Raw genomic sequence first — 17,288 nt, 5'->3', positions numbered from 1 at the left:
AGCCTTCATCTCCATAAAAAGAAATGAATTGGGAAAAAAAGAAAGAGATTAGATCCCCCCCAGAATGCCCCTCGTGCTCCTCTCCTCCTCAGCGGCGTCGGTGCTCATTCAGCTTTCCAAGGGCTTTGGATGGGTTTGCCGGGTGGGGTTGATCCTCCCTGGCTCCAGAGATGGACGATCTCTCTGTCTGTATTTCCCTCCCACCCTTCTGTGGTAAGTAAGAGCCATGTGTTGCAATGTCAAGCAGTTCCTCTTTGTGAACTGGGATGACTCCAGACAGGGGATGGAGCAAGGCCCAAATATGGGTTTTCATCTCAAAACTAAACATCTTGCTTCTGAGCTCACTTATAAGTCGTTGTGCCTCTCCTCTGCTGGTTTTCACTCTTCCCTCGCTGTCCCCCAGCTCCTCCACCAGCGATCTCTCGGCGTACGAGCATGGCTACCTGAGGAGGAGCCCCGATCAGTACAGCTCCCGGGGTAGCATGGAGAGCCTGGACCACTCCTCCCCTGCCTACCACCCTTGCCACCTGTCCCCGGCCAAATCCACCAACAGCATCGACCAGCTCTCCCACCTGCACAGCAAGAGAGACTCTGCCTACAGCTCCTTCTCCACCAACTCCAGCATCCCCGAGTACCCCGCAGCCCCGCCGGGCAAGGAGCACTCGTGCTCCGCGGACAGCGCGCAGTGCCGCGGGGGGCTGCCGGAGGGCATGCGGCAGGCCGACATCCGCTACGTCCGGACGGTCTACGACGCCCAGCAGCGCATCTCACAGGAGTACGAGGTGAAGCCCTCGGCCCTGCTCCCCGGCGGCGACAGCCGCGGCCACGGCAGGCTCCACGCCTTCAGCCGGCACACCACCGCCTCCTCCTGGGCGCAGCCGGCGCAGGGCCCCTCGGACAGCAAGAGCCAGCCGCCCCTGCCTCCCGCTCGCAGCGACAGCTACGCGGCCATCCGGCACCACGAGAGGCCCGGCTCGGCCACCGGCCTTGAGCCCAGCAAGCCCGGCCGGGGCCAGCCCAAAGGGGCCTGGGCGCCGCTCGTCAGCTCCCTGTCGCAGGGGCCGCTGCTGAAGCCACCCTTTGGAGAAGGGCACCTGCACACCGTGGTGGAGAAGAGCCCGGAGAGCAGCCCCACCATGAAGGCCAAGCAGAGCTTTTCCCAGGCGGCCCAGCCAGGGCAGCCCCTGCTGCCCACCGGCGTCTATGCCGTTCCCTCCCCGGAGCCGCACTACGCCCAGGTGCCCCGGCCTTCCGCCGGCAGCACCGGCACGCTTTACCCAGCTCTGGCCAAAGAAAGTGGCTACTCCCCAGCCCTCCCGGCCTCCTGCGACAAGGCCAAGGCCGGCGGCACCCTGCCCTTGGATGAGAATGGAAACCAAAGCACTACGAACAGGTCGACCATCTTCTACCAGCCCCCTGCCACTGAGAGAAAGCACGAAGCCAAACTCATCCAGCAGAAACCTCCCAGCGCAGCGGGCCCGGAGCTCGGCCCGGCTGTGTCGCGGAAGGAGGAGCTGCTACCCCTTTACAAGGCAGCACACAGCCACCGAGAGACCACCGGTACCATACAGACCTCCAAGCCCCTTTTCCAGGGTCCACAACCCCAGCCGAGGGATGCTAGTGAGAGGAAAAACCATTACCAGCCCAAAGAGGACTGGACACCTGGATCCCAGGAGGAGAAAAATGGTAACACACAGGTAAACGAGAGAGACACTGGTGCTGCCCACCCATGGGGTCACAGCAAGGCCAAGCAGTATGGCTTCTCTTCCTTACAGAACATCCCAGAGAGCTCCAGAAGGCAAAGCAGCTCTGACCTAAGGGAGACACAACCAGGTGAGGGTTATTCCAGCACCAGACTGTCCTTCCTGAACAGCAGCAGCAGAGAGGAGAAGGATCACAGAGAGCAGGGGCACAGACAGTGGAGTGATGTGGACCCCCAGGCCTTCACGAGGCAGGAGGAGGACGGCACGAGCATGGCTCTGTTCCATGCTGCTGAGCCAAAGTGCAAAGAGCCCCCTTCTCCTCAGCTCCCAAAGCCCTCAGATTTTGGGAGGAGCCGGCTCAGCTCTAGCAGCACCCCGAGCTTTCCCTACAGCAAACCAGAGGCTGGCAAGTCCCGCTGCTCAGTGCTGGAGAAGGTCAACAAGTTTGAGCAGCGGGAGCAGAGCGCTCCCCAGCCCCAGAGCGCCGGCGTTCCCAGCTTCGGCCAGCACTATGGGCCGAGCAGGACGAGCCAGCCTGCTGGCATGAGGTGCTCTGTGCACAGCCCAGAGGACATGAGAAGCAAGCTGCCCAGTGAGCCAGGCAGGGGCTCCAGCCCGTCCATCAGGAACGGGAAGCTGGAAGAGGCTGACTGGCACCCCGTCGAGCTGCAGATGGTGGCTTCGGTGAAGCAGGCAAGACCCAGTGAGTACTACGGCCTGTGTCCTGAAAACGAGGTGCAAATAAGGGCGCCTCAGCTTCCTCAGAGTAGGAGCACATTGCAGCTGGGAGGCGAGCCTGAGAAGGAGATCTTCTGGAACGATAACATCCAGGATGCGCACGGGTCGCAGCTGGACACGTCATTTAATAGGGCCTACAGGAACAGCATCAAAGATGCTCAGTCCAGGGTGTTGAGGGCCACCTCGTTCCGGCGGATCAGCCCCCCGTTCGGGAACACGCCCAAGAGGGTGCCCCAGAGGCCTGCCTCGGCCCACGTGGGCATGAGGAGCACGGCGGCGTCCCCGCACACCCCCAAGGAGAGGCACAGCATCACGCCCACGGAAGGAGGCTTCTCCAGCCTGGACCACGCCAGGACGCAGCAGGTGCTGCGCATCGGGGGCCGGAAGCGGCTGACGGCGGAGCAGAAGAAGCGCTCCTACTCGGAGCCCGAGAAGATGAACGAGGTGGGCATCTCGGACAGGGAGCCGTCCCCTTTCTCCTTCCAGAAGAAAAGCATCCACTTTATCTTCCCAGAGAACACGGTGGCCGACCGGCGCAAGATCTTCGAGAGGGACGGCAAAGCCTCCTCCACAGCCAGCCTGTCCAAGCCGGAGCTCAAGCAGCTCCAGCAGAACGCCCTGGCCGACTACATCGAGCGCAAAATGGGGCGCCGGCCGTCCTCGCAGGACATGGGGCTGCTCCGGGAGCGCTCCCACAGCTCCTACCTGCAGCTGGCTGGCCCCGACAGCCAGAGCCTTTCCTCTGCCTCCAGCATGAATTCCCTCCAGGACCAGAACCTGTACCGCCGCAGGGAGTCCATGGAGCGGATATCCAGGACGGGACGGATGTCTTCTACCCTTCCTCCTGGGCTGATGGACTGCTTGGACACAAGCGGAGATGAGAAGGTGCCAGGGCGCCAGGACAGCCTGGTCACCAGCCGGCCCAAAGCAGAGAGGTGCCGGGAGCACAGACCCAGATCGGATCTCACCAAAAGCACGCAGACAGACCTGCTGGGCATGCAGGGCCAGCCTCGCTACAGGAAGCAGGAGCAGGTCTTTGAAACCCCCTCCACCACCAGGAAATCTGGGAAATCGGTGTCCGTGGAAGACTTGCTCGATAGGTACGACAATCAGCCGGTCCCCGTGCACGTGCGCTCCAGGTCGTCTCCCACGGCAGATAAGAAACACCAGGTATGTGGGAATGGGGTCATGTGCACCCACAAGAGGGGATCTCACAACCAGGGAACGGGGGGGAATGTCAGAGAACAGGCTGATGTCCGGTCATGGCCAGGACTCCATTGATTAGAGACACATTCAGCATGTACTGAGGCAGTTTAGTGCACCTTAATTAAAAGATCACTTTTGGGGTTCAGCTCTCTCCCTGCTGGGGAGTCAGGGGTGTCAGGGATGCTGGGATTCCAGTGCATGTGCTGCTCTGGACATCCTATCTGAGCTGTCCTGTCTTTACCTGCCAGCAGCACCAGAGATGCACTGAGCACTTTTCTAGTGGAGTGTCCCACTGAGATGGTGATTTGCCTCAGCCCATTTTCCTGGTGCAACGTAGAGAGGATTAGAGGCTGCTTGGAATTGCCTTGGCTCCCACTGTGCCTGATAGTGCTGGGAAGTGCTGGGCAAAGGCACTGCCAAATAACCATTACGTTTAGCCTCCAGCCCTGGAAGGAAACATCACAGAGAAGACTGAACAGAGACCCTGGCCCTTCCATGTCCCCTGCTTGGTGGTTGGGAACATCACACTGATGTCACAAATGGGGAATTCGACTGACTCTGAAGATGGTAAACAGTAGAACCAGGCTAAATTCTTAAAGAACAACTGCCCAGGCCAGCTCTTCAGCTGGCTGAAGTCTGTTCAGACCTATTTAGGAAACTGCAAACTGGTCGAGCCACATGGATTTGCAGCAGTGCTGGGTTTGCTGCCCCATCTCTATTTCCATGCCAGGTTCTATTCATCATGGAGAGAGGCAGCAAACAACCAAAATGTGTGGACAGGCTCCTAGCCCCAAATAAGCTGAGTGCTTGGAGAGGCTCACATGATTACAGGGCAGTGGAGACCCAGGAAGTCTCTTTCTACTCCTGCACTCACTCTTGGCCCAGAGCAGATTATCCCGGAGCAACAAAATGGTCCTGAGTCAAGTGACAAGAGAGGAGGCTCTGGGCAGCATCTCACAAATGGCCCAAACTGGGGTGGGGGAATGAAGCTGCCCCCCCAAACTCATGGTGTGCTTCATTCTACACATCCTCCCTCAGCAGCCCTCAGCCCCCCTGCCACATCTTTAAATAGAGTGAATTAAAAAAGCATCTTGTGAATATCAAGTGACCGGAATGCACTTCTAGAACCACCCCTGTCTCATGCCACCATCAGTATTTTTCCACCCCAGCCAGGAAGCAGCCCCATCTGTGCCATTTTGTCACACTTGAGGATCAGAGCAGCAGGAAAACCAGACATCCAGAAAGAGAAAAATCACCAAAGTGTACTTTGCAGTGACAGGTTGGATGACAAGCAGCCCCAATTCATTTTGCCTTGCCTAATTCTTATCAGGCAGGAGGTACAGGGCAGTTCTTGAGATCTTCATTTTCCCCTCCTGGTTAATTTTTAATTGTTCATACACTCAGCTGCCAAACCAGAGGTTCTGCCTCTTGGATGCCAAGTTGAGGAAGAGGGTGAAGAACATTGCAGACCTGAACACAGGGTCCTAAATCAGGCAGTGAAGAGGGAAGAGCCATTAGGGCTGTTTCCCAGAGGGATTTAGCTGTAACCACCTGTGGAACAAGGATTAGTCCCATAGGCAGCAAAGCACTTGTGAAAATCCCGGTCTTAAATCCTAACTTGACTTCCAGTGTATATATTCCAGTATATACACCAATCCATAGGGTCTGTTTGAAAGGGAAGTATATGTTGAAGTGCTTTCTTCATTAGGTTTGTTTTTATCCATCTCCAATGCAAACCCACAGCTATAAACATGGGGTAGAAAGCCAAACCAACAGAATGAGGTTTTTTTAATTATTTATTAGATTTCTTTTGGCCTTTTCAGATATTTTTGTGGGAAATGTTTATTTCCAGTTTAGCAGCAGACCTCTCTGCCTCACTCACTGTCTGTTTTTCAGGGCCTTGTGTACAGTGCTTAATGTTCCTTTCAGGTTGCATACAAATCACATTGCACTGTCACTGCAGGAATTTGTTTGGAGCTAGGCAGGAGTGGATAGCCATGGGGAATTACTTGCTCTCAGGCTTTGGAAGGCATTCTCATCCATGCTTTGGTGTTTTGTTTTGCTTGCTGCTGGTGCTGTGTTGGTGCCCCAGGAGCTGCTGAGGAGGGAGAGCAGCGAGTTCGGCGCCATGGTGAGGGATCCCTGCTACGTGCTCAGCGCAGGAGCCAGGTGGGTGTGTGTGTCCCTGTCCCCTGTGTCCCTGCATGGCCAGCTCTGGCCATCCCCCTGCCTGCCAGCAGTTGTCTAGAGCTCAGACCTGCACAAACATGTTCCACGTGTGCTGTGCCCAGCAGACTGAGGAGGAGTTGCTACAAGCTTTTTCTTCCACCACGGACATTAATTTACTATCAAGTCCTCTTTGTGTCATTGTGAGCATGTTTGTGCAGCAAATTCCCACTTTTGTAACTTCAGAGTGTGTTTGGTCTGCTGTTGAAACTCACAGTGTATGATAGCATTAACTGAAGGATCCTGAAGGAAACAGTACCTCCATGTCCCACTCTGGGTGGTTTTATCCACCAGGGATGCTGCCTCCCCAAAGGCAAGGGACTAAACCCAGGATATTTCCTTAATCATGCTCAACTGGGAGATGGCCTTTGGGCTGCTTCCCTTCATCCAGGCAGGATGTTGTGCTCAGCAACAGGGGAGAGAGAAATGTTTTTAAAAATAGAAGAGCATAAGCACAAAACTCAATGTCTTAGGGCTTATGTAAGTCTCCACTTAGCCCCTGATTGTTTTGAAGTTAATGAGAACTGAAGTTGGTCGTGCTGTATTTACATTTAAATAATAAATAGATGTTTGCCCTAAGCCCTGAGTGCCCAAACAGCTAACTCCCATTACAGTAAAAGCCATCAAGAGGGACTAAAAGCATTGTTCACAAAGGAGCTCTGTTCCTCACAAACTTGCAGTAAATGCCAGCCCTCTCTGTGGTCACAGTGGGAGTTAACACTGCTGTGTCCAAAGGTTTCTTCATGCAGCTCTGGGTCAGGGAGTGACAGCTGGAAGCAGAGGAAGGTTCCTACTCTGGCTGATCCTACTGCTGGCCATTTTTGCCCCTAAGAACACATAAATGTTGTTTTAAAGGGACTCAATCTGCCTTCGGGCACATCCTTGTAGGATTATTTAAAACACACTTGTTTACTTTGATTCGGAATAACTTTTTCCATGTTTTTTCCAAAGAGAACAATGCAGCTGTTTCAATTCCTCCTGCCCCCCTTCTCTCCTAGAGATGGCATTTCATCCTGCTGCTCAATCACTGCTTATGCCTTCCTTCTATTTTTTTTTCCTTTCCCCAACCTATTTTCCAAGTAATGGGATGGGACACCCAGACTGAAAACAAGTTTACTGGGGCACGAAATGCAGGTTTCTCATTTTCATGCTTCACTGCACAAAGATTATTTGTTATTAACAGTTTTATGATGTTTGTGCAGCATAGGCATCCCACGTGCTCCACAAGCACATTTCTCCTGGGAGATGGGAGGTTGCTTTCCCTTCTTGCTTGGAATTGGACTTCCCAAAGGATAAAACAAAAGGACAGGAGAGGTGTTTTCCATGCATGGACCCTTCAGGGAGGCAAGGCAGGCAGCAGGAATTACGTTTCTATGTTTCCTTGGGACACAGCTGCTCCATGTGCTGCAGAGGAGATGGGACCATCCTTACTACCTCTCCTGCTGGAGAGGAAAACAGTCAGATGGTTAAGTGAGGAAAACCTTAGTCAGCAATCACTTGGCCCAGCCACACGTGCTGTTCCTCTGTCCCCCAGGTGTCACAGACCATTGGGAACTGCTCCACCAGTTTTAGAATGCACAGTTGCTTCCACAGTGGGAGAGATCTCTAAATTAGAGAATCACCATCTGGCATTCCCGACAAACACTGAGCATCTGAACAGAATACACACTACTACTGTCCAGGAACCACAGACAATACCAAGAGTAGCCTGTCTGGGAAGTTTCTCCACCCCCAGGCACAGGCTGCCAAATTCTATTCTCGGTCACACCAGAATAAAGCCAGAACGACCCATGTCTTTGACAGAGTTGTTCTTAATTAGTACCAGTGCATCTGAGAACAAATTTGGGGCCCAAGTCTCCAGCATGACAGATTGGCAGGATTATTTGACAGTGCATCTCAAGAACAGAAAATGCACTGGCAGTAGAGCTTCGTTGTGTTTTACTGTTTATGATATGGCCTTGTGGTTCCAGGCCACCTTCTATTGCCTCTGCCAGTGCCATTATTACTGCTCAGTTTGTTTTCCAGCTAAACACCCAGACAGGCAAATAGGTTTGGCTCTGGATTCCCAGCAGAATCCTCAGTCCAAAGGCCAGATGCTGTTTCTCAGGCTCACATGTGAACACCCTAAAAGACCTGGAAGGAATAATTCAATCTGCTGGCTTTGCAGCCTTAACATCTGCTTGCAGTTGGAATGTGCTGGCTTTGGTGTATGTCACACCTGCCTGTCTGAGGGAGCTCTTCCTTCTAACAGGATTCCAAGGCTGCAAGAGCTTTTTTCAATTTTCCCTATAGTCAAAATAGTGCATTTTTTGGCCTTTCTTCATTCTTGGAGACAGTTGAATCATTTTAATGCCTTTCCAAAAGGAGCAGATAACATTATGAGAATATTTGGCTCATAGAGCTGAAATTCTTAAACTTTCAAGCAATTGAGAATGGAATTTGATGGTAGATAATGTCAAATAGTCTATCTTACAACAATTGCTACTCAATCCATGTGTAACAAACAAAATTGAAAGCAGAGCAGGAATGGAAGCCAGCCATTAGGTTCTCCTAATAGTTTTTCCATTGAGTTGCTGCTGTGGTGCATGCTATGTGTGTGATGTAGCACACACTGACAATGATGGGAGATGGTGAGAGGGAGTAGATCTGGCTCAGGATTTCATTTCCAGTTTCAAAGCTCAGCTGTACCTCACCTAGACCAGCAGGCAGTGATGCTGGCCTCTGGTAGTGTTGGTAACTTGCCCATTAAGGAGGTGCACAGTAAATTTTCCTGCTCGTTGATGAGTTATTAATCTCACCATGTTCTGTCTCTTGGTATTCAGGTCTTTCAGCAAGAAAGAAAGAAGCCACTCAGAGAAAATGGCATTCACCAGCTACTATCCCCATCCCCTCCGCAGCACAGAGCTTGTCACCGGGCCTGCCACGCTGGTTGAGAGTCACAAGCTCTCAGAACTTTCCAGGCCAGATAGCAGGACTTCTGCATTTTTCCCAGCCCCAGCAGAGGCAAGGAGTCACTATCCTGAGCAAAAACAAGGCTTTAAACCCTTGTTCCTTAACCTTACTCCTTCTGGGCCTGGCCACTCTTCCCCTAATACACCCACCCAGGCTCCCTCAGACTTGCAGAGCACAGGTGACAGCCAGGCTCCGAGACAGCACCATGCCAAACGAGAGGCTGTTCCCCCTGAGGGCAGCGGGAGCACTCAGGCACAGCCTCTGGATGCTGCCCAGGACAGATCCCCCGAGACTGCCACGGAGGAGATGATGTGGAGGAGGAAAGCGGGGCTGCTGCACAGGTCCCTCCCGCCCAAAGCAGCGTGGGCTCATTCGGCCAAAGACAGCGGCTACACCAGGGCCGTGGTGTCTCCTCCGGCGGCCGGACCCAAGCCCTCCCAGAGGTGGCAGTCCCTGCCCACGCAGAGCAGCACTTCCTCCGACCCAGAGAGCCCTTCTCCCCAGGCCGTGACCCAGCTCCGCATCTCGGAGTCGGGGCTGCAGCTCACGCCCCCGCCGCCGCTGCAGGACGAGGAGGACGACGAGGTGTTTGTCGCGCCCTTCTCCCCGCCGCCGCCATCCCGTCCTCTTCCCGAGCTCCGCTCTTGCACTTCTGCCAACGGCACGGAGGAATTACCACCTCCTGCCCCTCCTGCTGAGGGGAACGGGGCAGCTGGAGACAAATCCCCCTGGCTCCCAGAGGAGGCCGGTGTGAGGTAAGGGCGGGCTGGAGCGCGGCGCCTCGGGCGGTTCTGGGCCATATACAGTAAGATATGCGGGGCTGGGACAGATGGGCTCGTCCCTCGGGCCATGGGACCCGCAGCTGCTGGCCGGGCTGGGAGCTTGCACGATGTCAGGGGACAGAGAGTGACAGACTCACTGCTGGTCCACCAGCAGGTGCACTGACAGGTGCTCCCCAAAACCCCCAGGACAGGAGATTATGGGGCAACACTCCTGGGCTGGTTCTCCCGCAGATTTCAGTGTGGCTGCATCTGACTCGCTCCAGCACAGAGCTGGAATGGCTGCTGGCTCCTTCCAGTTACTTGGTTTTGAGAGACAGCTGTGAAAATCCATGATGGGTTTCTCCAAACAGTTAGTATTTCCCAGAATATATTTTGGACCTGGCACAAAATAATGCTGTCATGAAGCGGTGACCGTCTGCCAAGAAATGACAATGCAAATATGTCACAGCCAGGCCTTGTATAGGGAAATTCTCCTGAAGGATAGGACTTTGGGCGAGGTGCCCAGGAGGTTTAACTCTGCACAGCTTCCCTCACTCCCAGGGAGCTGCTCTGATATCCATCTGGGAAGAATCTGGCCAGGGCTGTAGTAGTGACTGGCCTTCCAACATAGCAAGGACAAATGGGGTAGAGGCTGCTCAGGATGGCACTCCCAGGTGGGGACGTGCAATGTCCCCAGCCTGCCAGTGGAAAACAAAGTGACTTGGTGTTCACTAGTTCTTTCTGTGCTGGAAGGACAATCCAGCAGTGCCCAGATTGAAGGGACAAAACAATTCTGGTGCCAGTAGCTTCACACTGTGGACCCTCCATATTGGAGTGAGAAGCGAGACACAAAAACAAGTGAGAGACAAGGAAAACTCACTCCTTGTAGGCTTTTACTGTGTGGTACAATGGGAGTCTCTGGGTGGTAGGTTTCTCTTCATCTCACAGAATGTTTCTGTCCATAGCAGCTTCAAAAGCTTTCCCAAAGCCCTGGCTGAGAGGGAGACCACAGGGTTGGGCACCAGCACCAGTGAAAATAACTGGCCAACCCCATTAAAGAGGACTGGCTCTCCATCTGCTGTGGATCAGCAGCACCAGTCCCCTGCTTCTCCTAAAGGGCCTCAGAGCATTGACAGACAGCCCATAACTCAGCCTGAAGGTAACTCCAGAGAGCCAGCATTGGAAAATGCCAGCCTGGACTCTGGGATAACCAGCACAGCACCCCCAGTGAAGGCAAAGAACAAGACCCCAGAGGATATTAAGTCAGAGGCTCTAGCAAAAGAAATTGTCCATAAAGACAAGTCCCTGGCTGATATCCTGGATCCAGATTCCAAAATGAAAACTACCATGGACTTGATGGAAGGGATTTTCCCCGGTGGAAGCAGCGTGCTGAAGGAGAACAACATGAAGAGGAAGATGTGGCAGACACAGGCCAGCAGGACGGCGGTGGCGGGTGACACGTAAGCACCGCTGGGCACAACTCCCTACTCCCTTGCTTCTGAAATTTGACCTGTGCCAAATTTTTCTGCATGTCTGTAGGTGTGAGTGAGTTGTGCAGTTCAGAGGTGTGAGGCCTGGCAGGGCATTTCCAAGCAGCCTTTCCCCTTTCTCTGGGCTGTGTAGAGAACGATGCTGAGCTTGGGAACAGAGCAGAAAATGAAATGTCCCTGGAGATAGAACTGGGTTTTGCTATCTGCACCTTAGTAATCTGAAGCAGTTCAGTCCAAAGCAAAGAAACAGAGATAGTGAAGTAAAATCATGATGAAAATAATGGCAGGCACAGACATAACAAGAGGCCAAATTCTGGAAGGAGGGTTGAGGGGAGCTGCTTGTTACAAGATCAGCCCAAGTTGCCCAGTGTGGGTTTTTTAAGACAGAGACTTCCAGGTAGCAGCTGGAGAACTGTCCAGAAGTCAGGTGTACTACATGAAGCCAGGTAAGGGCAGTCTGGCCACCTTCAGCAAGGTAAATCCTGTGCAGTGCTATGTCCAATCACCTTTAAACCCCTGGCTGTGCTGTGCATCAGGGACCCCCTGATGGCAGGAATCTGCCTTGTCCTGGTGGATAATCACCTTGGAAGGTACCAGAGAGGGAGTCCTGGAAAACCGTGGGTCTAAACACCGGGAAAAGTCAGGCTCAGACTGAACTCTTGCTTTTTCTTCACTCTGGTGTAGGAGAGAGGAAAGGGAAGCTCCTGTCACCCTGGTCACCTGTCCTGCTTACTACAGCGTTTCAGCACCCAAAGCAGAACTGCTGAATAAAATCAAGGACTTGCCAGAAGAAGTAGGTGAGGAAGAAGAGCTGCTGGACATCAATGAGAAAAAGGTAAATTCAGCACACAGTACTGTTTGCTGCTCACATTCCTGAAATAATAATAAGCTCTGAAGTGCATTTCTATTTGATGTCAGCTTTTGGCAGCACCCAAAATTGTGTGGGAGCGAGTAGGCCACCCGTGAATCTTCGTTAGAGTGACCCAAATTGTATAAGAGAGTTAATCTGAATTACTCACTGCAGAATGAGTACCGATCTTGCACCACCCTGAGGCAGGCCTGATCATACCAAATGCTGAGTGTACAGACTGTCAGGAGCTGTCCCTGTTCAGCAGCAAGGAAGGAAAAGGGAGAAGTGAAGCAAGTTGTGTGAGGCCAGCATGAGATGGAAACAAAAACAGAGTCCAGCAAGTGACTGCACTGAGAGCAGGAGATTTTTTTCCCCAGGACTTTCCTCTTCAGTGAAGTCAGTTTACCCATTTCACCTGCTGTCTGCACTCACTGCATCCAAAGGAACATGGGTTACTCTTTTTCCCGCAGACTATTGTTTCTCTGCCCCACTGAAAGCCAGGTGCACCTCAGTGGCTCAGTCAGCACAACCTCCCTGTGATGGCTGGGAAGGACAGAGAGCAGGCAGAAGGGAAGGACACATTTTGCTCTCTTACTGAGCCTACATTTCACTGTGGAATGGCCCCCTGCTCTTGCTGCAGGCTTCCATGCTCTGCTTCCAGGGCATTTGAAGGGCCTTCTAATTTGCCCCATGGTTGTCTCACATTAGTTACCTGGTAATTACAGGTATGCTGCTTAGCTCCCACATCCTAGGGGCCACAGGCTGGTGTTTGTGGCCTGTCTGTGCCTCTCCTACACACCACCTACCTTCCTGTCAAAAGCTGCCATGCCTGCCTCTAAGTCTAAACCATCCCACGCTGCCATGGAGAGTAGCACAGCCTAGATTTCATTTTCTGTTCACCACCTTTCCTTTCTGTGGAACTGCACAGATTCTGGGTCACAAATACACAGGTGGGTCACTGATCAAAAGCATTTGCCCAGGGCCTTTGCCTGCTGCTTTCATCATGTGGCCCAAAGCACTGGTTGTAGCACACCCAGCTCCAAAGGCAGCCCCTGCCACATCCATAGCATTCCTTGGACTCCCTTCCAAATCTGCCTGCTCATACCAAGGTGAGAGGTGCAGAACAAGACAAGGGTGCTGCACCATGAGCCTGCCATGGAGGGCAAATCCATGGCACAGTCTGGCCCCTTTGCTCATGGTCTTTGTGCAGGAAAACTTGCACAGCCTTACCTGAGGAGAGGCTCCTGAGGGCAGCACCTGTGGGAAATCTTCTGGATAAACCAAGCACATTTCCACTGTAAGTGGAAAGAAGCTCTGTTGGCTGGTATTTGGGATTGCAGGAGAGTCACTGATTAATGAACACAAACCTAAGTCACAGCTCCTCCAGCTCCCAGGCCTTCAGAACAGAGGTACCTCACTCTCAGGAGCCCCATAGCCTGCTGCTGCAGTTGGAGAGCAGATCTCCTGGAGCAGGCAGGAGCAGCTGCTGGTTTCCAGCAGCCCCATCCACCTGAAAACTTGCTGAGGTTAGTGCCAGACTTTGAGACCACCCCATGGAGTCCTGCCACAGAGACTTCCCCACCTAACTGTAACCCTGGACATGCATCCTTCCTGTTGCTCCTCAGGATTTGGTACAGCAATCAGCTGCTGAGGAGCTTTCTTTGGATGGGGGCTTTAGAACCACAGCCCCTGGGAAGGGCAAGGGCTGTGTTTTGTCTCTGGGTACTTCTGAGGGAAGAATGCCCATGAAGGAGTTTTGGTTGGCCCTTAGGAAGTGGGATTTAGTACTACCTTTGCTCCCTCTCCCCTGAGCTACCCTGCTAGCAGTGGAGGTCATTCCAGGCAGTGGATGTTTGTTTCAGGGAATATTAGTGGCCTTTTGCTCAGCCTTTGCACGCGTGTGGCAGCGGAGGGCGGGCTGTGGTGCAGGCACAGAGCAGTGCATGTCCAAGTGTTCCATCTAGTGGTGCCTGGCCATACAGAGCCATGTGCTCCCTGCTGCCAGAGCAGCTGGGAACCCCACTGCCAGCCCACCCTGGGCACCAGGGCCAGCTCAGTGACCCCAGCCTCGCCAGTGTTTGAAAATCCTGCCTCCTGCCTGCAATGACACTCAGTTGTGATGGAAAGGACTCGGAGAGAATCTTTTCAGACCACCTCGTTCCACCCTGTGGTGTTTGCAGATGAACACACAGGTGTTTGTGCCTCAGCAGTGCAGGAGCTGGAGACATTGAGAATCCCCACCCGCTGTATGGAGAGCTGCTGCTGCTTGCTGTGCTCTCAGTTCCAAGTAAACAGAAGTAGGAATTGCAAGCCCTAGGCCAGAGACTTGCTTCTCCATGTGTCTTTCCACTAAATCCTAACAGAAACTGGGATCTCCTGCACATGTGCAGCACTGCTGTTCCTGGAGTAACCAAACCCCGGGGGCCTCCTTTTCTTTGGCAGGGAATAAGTGTCAGTGTTTCTGCAAAATGGGTGTGTTCTCTGTGTTCAGACACTGACTAAATCTAGAGCATCTTTGGTGTGAAGGTTTCCTCAATGCCTCTGTGTGTGAGACACTTGTTTGGAGCACTTCAAGGCATTTCAGGCTGGGTATGAGGAGCACATCAGAGACATGGCTGCAGCTCTTTTCACTCTGAGGTTTTACAGAACATTCATCTGTAGGTAGCTGGGTATCAGAATACAGTACACCAAATCAGACATCTCTTTTATAAATGTTCATGGAACAAATACATCATCATGCAACCTGATGAGCTGCTTGGGTTATCTCCAAGGTGGGGAATTTCAGTATTTTCTCTGTTTCCTCCCTTCTTTGTCAGCTGTTGCTGACCTGACCCTGCTCCTCAGGACCTGCAGCCGTATCCTCTTGTTGTCATCACCCATATGAGCAGGGTGATGCTGGTAACAACCAATGTGGCAATGCTTCCCCTCCAACAGGCTGAGCTCATCGGGAGCTTGACCCACAAACTGGAAATCCTGAAGGAAGCCAAGGAGGGCCTGCTCAAGGACATTAAGATGAATAATGCTCTCGGGGAGGAGGTGGAGCTGTTGATCAGCACGCTGTGCAAACCCAACGAGTTTGACAAGTACAAGATGTTCATTGGCGATCTGGATAAGGTGGTGAACCTCCTGCTCTCCCTCTCGGGACGCCTGGCCCGCGTGGAGAACGTCCTGAGCAGCCTGGGGGACAACGCCAACAGCGAGGAGCGGGTAGGTATGGGCACAGCCCCGGCCTGCTCGGGCCTGGGGCAGCAGCCACCGCCGCCACCACGGCGTTACAGCGACCTCCAGGGGCTGCCAGGAGGGCAGCACGGGGCTCTCGGTGCTCCTGTACCAGCAGTTGCTCAGGCATTGTTCCTGTGAGTCTTAATCCCCCTTTGTATAAATGGCTGGGATCCTGCAGCCCTTGTCTGGATGCAGAGCAGCTGTGTTGGGCACAGCCACATTTTAACATTTTTGGGGTGGCTTTGAAACCAGATTTTCCTGGTAGTTGTCGCTTTCAGGCGAGGTTTCCTGACTTTATTGCAGCACTTTCTGCCTCCCATTGGCAAGGATGTTCAGAGTCCAGTACAGTGGGGGTCACAGTCACTCCCTGATGAGGAATTCATCCTCCTCTCCCAGGCTTTTAACTGTGCTCTGGGAGCTCTGCAGCCATCTGCAGAGGTGGTTCTGGGGGGCAGGAAGGGCTCAGGGAGTGTGGTGCTGCTGGTACTGAAGGGCTCTCTCTGGTGTGCAGAGTTCCCTGAACGAGAAGCGGAAGCTGCTGGCTGGCCAGCACGAAGACGCCCGGGAGCTCAAGGAAAACCTCGACCGTCGGGAACGGCTGGTCTTGGACATCCTGGGCAACTACCTCTCTGAGGAGCAGCTCCAGGACTACCAGCACTTTGTCAAGATGAAGTCTGCGCTCCTCATAGAGCAGCGGGAGCTCGACGACAAAATCAAACTGGGCCAGGAGCAGCTCAAGTGCCTGATGGAAAGTCTCCCCACGGACTTCACGCCCAGGGATGCAGCAGCAGCAGCTGCCCTGGCTGCAGCACTTGCTACCTCCTCCGGGGCCGGTGGTAAAACACCTCCAGCATCCTCTTCCTCACTCTAACCTGGCCCAGGTGGAGCTGGGGTGCAGCCCTGCCCGAGTCCCTTTAGTCCCTTACTTGGCAGGTGGTCCTCTTCAAAGGCCATGGACAGAGACAGGTCTAAACCAAGATTTTAATGAAGGAAAAAAGAATAGCAATAATAAAGGTTTTATTTTCCTTTCCCTCCACCTCTACTTCCTGGAAACTTAAATCATTGTGGAGGGAAATCTCCTCCTGCCCGAGATGAGGAAGAATCTCACAGGAACTAAACACATGACCTTTAATAAAAAACATGACCTCCTCTCTTCCCTCCCTTTTCTGCCTACCTGACACCTCATTAAATAATGAAGGATCTAAGAATGAAGCCTTAAAAATAAAACCAACCCATTTTACTGAACATTATTGATATTTATATTTTTTAAAGGACAAGACCGAATGTGTAAGTTTTTGTACATACTCTAATCAGTTACTTGATTCTACTTTGTTCTGTATGTAGAAAAGACATTTAATTTTGTATTTGTGAAGACCTTAACAAAAAGAGGGAACCCCAAAGATAGTCATGCAGTAGCTTGAAACATCTCATCGTGGTTTTATTGCTGTTGTTGTGGTTGTTTTTTAATATAATAAAGGGCTACCAGAAGCAGCTTCACCTTGTTTCAACGCATGCTAAAGATACCATTAAGTGGCCTTACAAAGGAGATTTTGGCCACAAAAATAACAAATTTTCCCTCTTCTTGATCCTGTGATCCTCTGAGTCTGGAGTTCAAACTTCTTTTATGGCAAGCTACGTGTCAGGAGTCCAAGCTAGCACTTGGCAAGGAAGCAAGGAATTCCCTGCAGGAACGTGGGGGAAATTCTGTCTTTATTTTGAATACTCATAGCTGTGGCCTGCGTTTCTTTTGAAGCCTGAAAGATTTCCCTGAGGTGTGACAGGGATCTCTGCTGATGTGATTTATAGGCCCTGCTTTGAGCAGAGTTTCAGGGAAACAGCGGGGGGAGCTGTTTCAATCCAATCAACGCATTTCATTTGCCCTAAAAAAAATCCTACCCACTGCTGCAGTTTAATTTATTAGATTTAAAAGCACTTTAAATCCAGGTTACTTTTTTTTTTTTTTTTTTTTTTTTGCAGCCACCCTTCCATCTTATACTTAACAAAACAACTCACAAAGACATTGTAGATCTGGGAGGTGTTTGTGTGTTTTCCATTTAGCAAGCTCTTTCCTGAAAAATACAAGTCCTGCACTTTGTCCCCAGATCAGGAAGAGGCTCCATCCAAACAGGATCTGCCTGTT

The 17,288-nt window shown here is 52.4% G+C and overlaps 1 protein-coding gene across 1 annotated transcript in view; it reads left to right on the top strand.

The window, feature by feature from the left end:
* Positions 1–16,555, top strand: part of SHROOM3 (shroom family member 3) — a 110,406-nt gene extending 93,851 nt beyond the window's left edge. Inside the window, exons 5-11 of the mRNA XM_054283808.1 lie at positions 404–3,611; positions 5,740–5,816; positions 8,696–9,580; positions 10,552–11,046; positions 11,761–11,911; positions 14,861–15,133; positions 15,660–16,555. Of these exons, the coding sequence (XP_054139783.1) occupies positions 404–3,611; positions 5,740–5,816; positions 8,696–9,580; positions 10,552–11,046; positions 11,761–11,911; positions 14,861–15,133; positions 15,660–16,019 (5,449 nt within the window). The 3' untranslated portion in view covers positions 16,020–16,555. The remainder of the gene's footprint in view (positions 1–403; positions 3,612–5,739; positions 5,817–8,695; positions 9,581–10,551; positions 11,047–11,760; positions 11,912–14,860; positions 15,134–15,659) is intronic.
* Positions 16,556–17,288: the final 733 nt, after the last annotated feature.

This window comes from Melozone crissalis, unplaced genomic scaffold (genome assembly GCF_028551555.1).
Source record: "Melozone crissalis strain CALT ecotype California unplaced genomic scaffold, PUWL_Pcris_2 ptg000039l_1, whole genome shotgun sequence".
NCBI classification, from domain to species: domain Eukaryota; kingdom Metazoa; phylum Chordata; class Aves; order Passeriformes; family Passerellidae; genus Melozone; species Melozone crissalis.
The sequence above is the reverse complement of the archived record's forward strand: the minus strand, read 5'-3'. Positions and strand labels throughout refer to the sequence as shown.